We start from the raw sequence: 6,105 nt of genomic DNA, 5'->3' as shown, positions 1-6,105 counted from the left end.
GAGGCTGGAGTGAGAGTGGAGAGGAGAGAGGAGGGGAGGAGGAAAGGGGGAGAAAAGGGAGCTCTCGAAAGCCGCGCGGAGAGGGAGCGAAGAGCAGAAGGAAGAATAAAGAGAGACATCCAGAGAGGAACAGGTAAGGAGCGACAGGTGAACAGAGCAAGGAAGCGCCGTGCTAGAGAGACTGCGGAAAGAAGAGGCGGGAGTGAGGAAAGGGCTGCGGATAAGGGAGGAGGTAAGACAGGAGAACAGAAGAAAGATTCGAGGATGTGGAGGGGCAGGGGTCCTTCAGGGAGGGGCGGGAGAGAAACTGGGCCGTCGGGCCTTTAAGGTTGCCAAGGCGACGGCTCTGGCCAGAGCGAGGCGCATTGACGTCAGCAGCCGAGCGCTGATTGGCTGCGGGCGGGTCGTTTCCGGTGGAGCCGCCGCTGAGCCGCTATTGCAGAGTGGAGCTGGGCTGCGAAGGAAGTGCCTGCAGAGCCCAGCAACCCGCAGACTCGCACTCGCATTCCAGCGCCCGCCGCTGCCTGTTCCCAGGTAAGTGGGGTAGACAAGGGACCCGGTGGGGCGAGCGTCGCCTCCCTGCCCCCCGTTTGGGGGCGCTGGACCGATCCAAGATGGCGTCACGAGGAGCGACCTGCAGGGGGACGGCCGCACCCCCTGCCCCTCCCTGGCTTCGGCGGGCGCCTCCCCGCAGGCCTCACGCCCCGGGCCGCGCCCCCGATTCTGCACCCCCGAGGTCCTCAGGCAGCCGTAACGTCCGCTCCGGTGCGGGGCTTCCCGGCCGCCCCGCCCCCCGCCCGCGGGCTCCCCCCACTGTGTGTTGTTCAGGCCCCGGCCCTCCGCGGCCTTCAGCGGCCCTCCGCGGCCGTCGGGCTCCCGCCGCCTCCGCCCCCGCACGCCGCCGCCTCCTCGCTCGCCTTCATTTCCTGAAGGACAACGGCTCGGTTTTACCGGAATCGGCCGTCGTTTCCTCCGCCGTTTCTGGCTGATCTTGAGATTTGGCAGTTCATATTTTCCTCTCTACTGTCTTCTCGTCATCTTCAGCGATCGCTTTTCCTTCATCCCGGGATAACCCCCCCCCCCGACCCCCCATGATTTTAGCCTGGCTCCTAAATTTCCTTTTGTTCCATTTCACCTCCCTCCCTTTCCCGATTTTTTTTCCCCCTGAGGCCTCCTCGCCACCACTGTGGCCTTCTGACTAGAGTAGGATGAAGGATCTGCTTCTCTTCTTCAGTTTATGGCAGTGACTGTGGCATAAGTGAAGTGAAGGGCACTCTCCTGTCCTTCCTCTCGAAAATAGGCGATACCTGTTAACCCCTCCAGCTCAGTGCAGGTGTGATGCCACACGACTTTACTACTTGAGAGATCCCCAAAGGATTGGTCTTTTCAGCAGAGAAAGGAAAGCTTACGCTTCCTCCAGATGACCCCAAGGAAGTGTTCCTGCTTGGTCTTCTTGGGTACAGTCTGAATCAGCGAGTTTCTCAGAAATGTTTTAAAATATTTCCTTGCATATAATCTTTTTACAACTGAATTTTATCGCAGCTAAATTTCCAAAAGAGTAGAGACAATGCAGTGAAAATTTTAGAGTAATTTTGAGGAAGAGAAGCTGAATTTCTGGGCTCTTAAGACTAAGTATGAGTACCAAGTCAGTCTAGGTATTATTAGATTAAAAGTATTAAGAGCATTATATTTTCATATTCAGGGGTCCACATGGTGACTACGTTATCTTGGGGCATTTTGTTCATATGCTACCTTGTTACCAGTGCCTTCTTTTGGTCTTTTTAATACATTTCTTTGTTTCAAACAAAACAGTTTCATGTCTTAGACCCAATTCTCTCTACCAGCCAAAGGGCTGATCTTTGATTTCTCTGGTCAGTTGAATACATCTATTGATGTTCCTGAATGTCTCCATGTTTTGAAGCATAAAAGATATGATTTATCATTGGTGTTGGTGGCCTCACTATTATTTGAAATGCAGAAAATTCTGAAGGAGATTATCAATTCCTGTAATTGATGTGGAAATGTGGCTGGTATAAATCCATTCTCGAGTAAATGACTTTTTTAGTGTTTGTTCTGAAGTATCAGCATCATTCTTTTCTGTGTCCACTAACGTATGTTGTCAGGTAGCTGCGTACTTCTCATGGTCTCTTAATTAATCTGCTCTTTACTGACCCCTATGAAAGCTGTCAAAACATGAGTGACAGGGTAGCATTGTAGCTCTTTATTCCAATATTTCTTTGTGCTTTCACATTTACAGTTTCATTTCAGTGGTTTTGTGTGTGTGGTATTTGGGAAAGGCCCATTAGTATTGATTTCGTTTGCAGAGTAGAGAGAACTTGCTTTTATCTTCAAATCTTAATTGTTTAATAACTAGGAATAAGAAGGAAAGCAGTTTATGACTGTTTTTAAATTAATAAGCTTTCAATTCCAGGGTAAGGTTAGCTGCCCATTATTATCTATTTTACTTCACATCAAGGTGATTTGAAACCTCTAAAATTCAGTAAATACAGTTTACCTGTTGAATCTTGTAAGTTTAAAATTTATAGTACTTTAATATTTTCCTGTCCAGATGAAGAAAATGTTTAAACATTTTCCTGTCCAAATTTTTTAATTTACTTGGTAAATTTCTTTTTTTTAAGTAGGGATTTTCCCTTTTACCAGTGGGTAAGCATGTTATAATTTAGGTTTAGAATCTAGTAAGAGTCTGGAATAAAAGGTTTTAAAAACTCATCTGGCGTTCCTATTGTGCTTTAAATTTTTTTGATTATGCTAGTAGTTGGCTAATCAGATCCTTTGCTCCAGTGGTTTGCCAGGTGACATTAGGACAGTCTTCTGGGATTGGACTTACCTATAGGTAATGTCAGCTGTTCTTCATTGTGCTTATTTGCTTTCACTTAGAGCCTACTTCTGCGCCCTTGTAATTCTCTGTCCTGTTTACCATTTACACACTTCCCACGTCATCATGATTTCTTTTGCAGGGGGAGGACTGAATGAAATTCTCTTAAGGGCCCGACTCCCCAGCAGCCCGCCTCTGCAGGGGATAGTGTCTCATGCTTCCTCCTGGAGCTGAGGTTCTTGCCTCTTACTGTTGCTGCCTGCAGAACGTAGATCCTGCAGCAGGAACTGAATGAAGCACTTCTTTGGAAGAATCCTCTTTCTTTACATATCTTATTCTCTAGTCCCCACCTCCTTTGAAAAAAAAAAAACTAAAAAAAGCCAAATTGGTATTTGCCCTTTGTAAATAGTTGACATAAGCGTGTGTGTGTGTGTGTGTGTGTCTGTCTGTGCGTGTGTTTCCTCACAGAGAACCATGGCGTCTGGCAGCACCGCCGCCAGTGAAGAGGAGCGCAGCCTCCGGGAATGTGAGCTGTACGTGCAGAAGCACAACATTCAGGCCCTGCTGAAGGACTCTATTGTGCAGTTGTGCACTGCTCGGCCGGAGAGACCCATGGCGTTCCTCAGGGAATACTTCGAGAGGCTGGAGAAGGTAAAAATAAGTGTGGGGAAAGGTCGAGATGCCCCCGACAATTAATTGTTAAATGTAAGGCTGTGGAATGTCACTAATTTGTATCTTTTGGAAGAAGAGGCATTCTGACCAAATAAGTCCAAAATAGAATTTCAAAAAAGAAATTCAGTTAAGGCATTTGTAGTAATTTTTAACTTTGTAATCAGTAGAGTTTATCAGAAAACAAACCTGTATGCTGAGTTTGCTTGGCTAACAGAGTTTCTAAACTTGAAATTGTTTTAATTAATACGTAATACCGGCTAAATAAAATAACTGACTAGATACAATCGATCAGAACTAGTATGGCATTTGTGTGAAATCAAATTCTGTAGTACTTGAAAGCAGTTATGCTTTTCTTCAAAAAAGCAAGTAAACTTTAAGTCTTATCCCACTTTTTAAAACCAAGGTAATGGTACAATTGACTGGTTGTCAGCTTGTGACTGGTGGATGTATCAGACAGAAATTCTGAGTTAGTGAAGTCCACTTTATTATAGAGTATGTTTAAGATGAATTGACTGAAGAGCAGAGATCAAGGCTGATGGCCATCGAAATTGTACTTTCTTAACAGTTTTGGACACAACTTTGTTTCCTCTTGAAAAAAGTTAATCCAGTTTTTATTCTTTGTTTTTCACCCTTGTCGTGTGTATGCCAGTGCGACCTAAGCTTATGGTATATGTTTTTCTAAGCAAAATAATAATTGTGCATCAGGGACAATGCTTTAACTTAATTTTTTCAAGTAATGGATGAGAAGGTCTGGATTGCTAAATGTTTTGAGTAGTTTGTTTGATTTACTTCTGTAAATCAGTGAAATAAATGCTCAGGTTTTCTTATTCATGTTGAAGTTTTGATGTGGTTCATAATGATTGAACCAGTTAAGAGGCATTTCTTAGGTATATGATTATCTAACTGTATAATGGAAATATTTGTAATACAGGCTTTTGGTTTGAACAATTTCTTAATCAGCATAAATTATTAGTAAAACAATCTGTATACTAGGATTTTAAAAAATGGGTAGCTCCGTGATCAGGTAGGTTCTACTGTTTTCTTGAGAAGCTGTTTGTTAAAATTGGTGTCTAGTACCATGATTAGAATAATTGAAAATAACAGTAACAGCAAACAGCCAGTTGTCCCCCTGAATGTAGACTTGCCGTCTTAGAATTGTAGCAGAAAGTCTGGTTTTTCTCTTTTTTAAGCAATTTCCAAACAGTGAAATACTTTAGAGCCAGGCTGCTATGGGCGTTTTTGTTTTGAGATAAAGTGCGTTCCTGGAGATTGGGTTCTGAAATGGGTCACTGTAAGGTGATCCCTCTTCTCTTTGGACATCAATAGAAACCATCAAACGAGGGGATGAAGTCGGTGAGCCATGAAGTGTGTGTCTTTTTATAGGGAGTGTTGAACGTGTGGTACTAGTTTCACAGCCTGGACTCACACAGCACTGTGTAAACAGGATCCTTCCTGGGGGGTGGGGATGGAGTGAGGGTGGGACAAGAAATCATTATTAAAGTGGTTTCTTTGCAGACAGGATTTTTAGATGTAGTGTGTGTTGGCTTCTTTCAGTAAAAGTCACAGCTTAACGAACTTTTCTTAGAATCGAAGTACCTTTGTTCACTTGCATACATTTCTTTAGCCAGGGTTGAATATAGATACCTGGACTTCCAAGTAACTAGATTTTTAACTATCAACAGGTCCCTGTTCTGTATGTTAGGTGTTAGGTTTATATGTCTGAAAATGCAGTCATATTCTTGTCACCTCCTTCCGTTTGTTACCCAGGGGCCATGTTTCTGGTGTCCTCAACTACTCAGTGCACCAAAAACTCCACAGTTGGTCCATTGGAAGCTCTATTTTCCTTCAGATGGTCATCTGGAATTTGAGTCCTCTTTTATGCATATATTTATTAGAACCTTGCCTGTCTGATAGAAGAGAGGAATTTTAATAGCTATGACCATTGAGTGTCTCCTGTGTGCCAGGTACTATGTGAAGCACTTTACATACATACGGGCACACATGCATCCTCATTATTTCAGATATGTGAGGTAGGTGATTATTACCATTTCGCAGAGGTAACAGAGGTAATACAACTAAGAAATTAAGTAACTTCTCTGTGGTCATTACAGTATAATAGCTTTTGTTGCAGTAGCTTATAACCCTCACATTTCAGTGGCTTACTACAAAAGACCTTCCTTCTTTCCCAGTCATGTGTAGCTTTTCTCGGGACAGCCCATCTTCTTTCTTGACTCCACAGTGTTTTACTCTGGGACTGAGTGGAAGGAGCGGCCACTATGTGGAGCGTGCTGCTCTCAAGGTAGAGAGGACAGAAGCTAAAGGGGGCAGAGCCAGAGCATACAAGCGGGCGTGGTATGGCATGTCCACTTACCTTCCATGGCCAAAGCAAGTCATATGGCCAAGCCCCAGGTCAGTGGGGTGGGACTTTTACTTCCCCTACAGGGAAGGATGGTTTGGCAAGAGCAGAGAAGAAACAAGTAAAAAGTGGTGGGAACAGAATCTGAAATTCAAACATTAGAACATAATGTTATTAACCAGTAATAAGTCTTGGAGAGTTTTTTTTTTTTATTTTTTTTGGTGTGGGGAGTGTTTAATAT

General features: G+C 43.9%; 1 protein-coding gene across 1 annotated transcript in view; it reads left to right on the top strand.

Annotated features, from left to right (window-relative positions):
- The first annotated feature begins 419 nt into the window (after positions 1 to 419).
- Positions 420 to 6,105, top strand: part of PRKAR1A (protein kinase cAMP-dependent type I regulatory subunit alpha) — a 16,801-nt gene continuing 11,115 nt past the window's right edge. Inside the window, exons 1-2 of the mRNA XM_023535652.1 lie at positions 420 to 534; positions 3,305 to 3,487. Of these exons, the coding sequence (XP_023391420.1) occupies positions 3,311 to 3,487 (177 nt within the window). The 5' untranslated portion in view covers positions 420 to 534; positions 3,305 to 3,310. The remainder of the gene's footprint in view (positions 535 to 3,304; positions 3,488 to 6,105) is intronic.

This window comes from Pteropus vampyrus, unplaced genomic scaffold (assembly GCF_000151845.1).
Source record: "Pteropus vampyrus isolate Shadow unplaced genomic scaffold, Pvam_2.0 Scaffold143, whole genome shotgun sequence".
Taxonomy (NCBI): domain Eukaryota; kingdom Metazoa; phylum Chordata; class Mammalia; order Chiroptera; family Pteropodidae; genus Pteropus; species Pteropus vampyrus.
The sequence above is the reverse complement of the archived record's forward strand: the minus strand, read 5'-3'. Positions and strand labels throughout refer to the sequence as shown.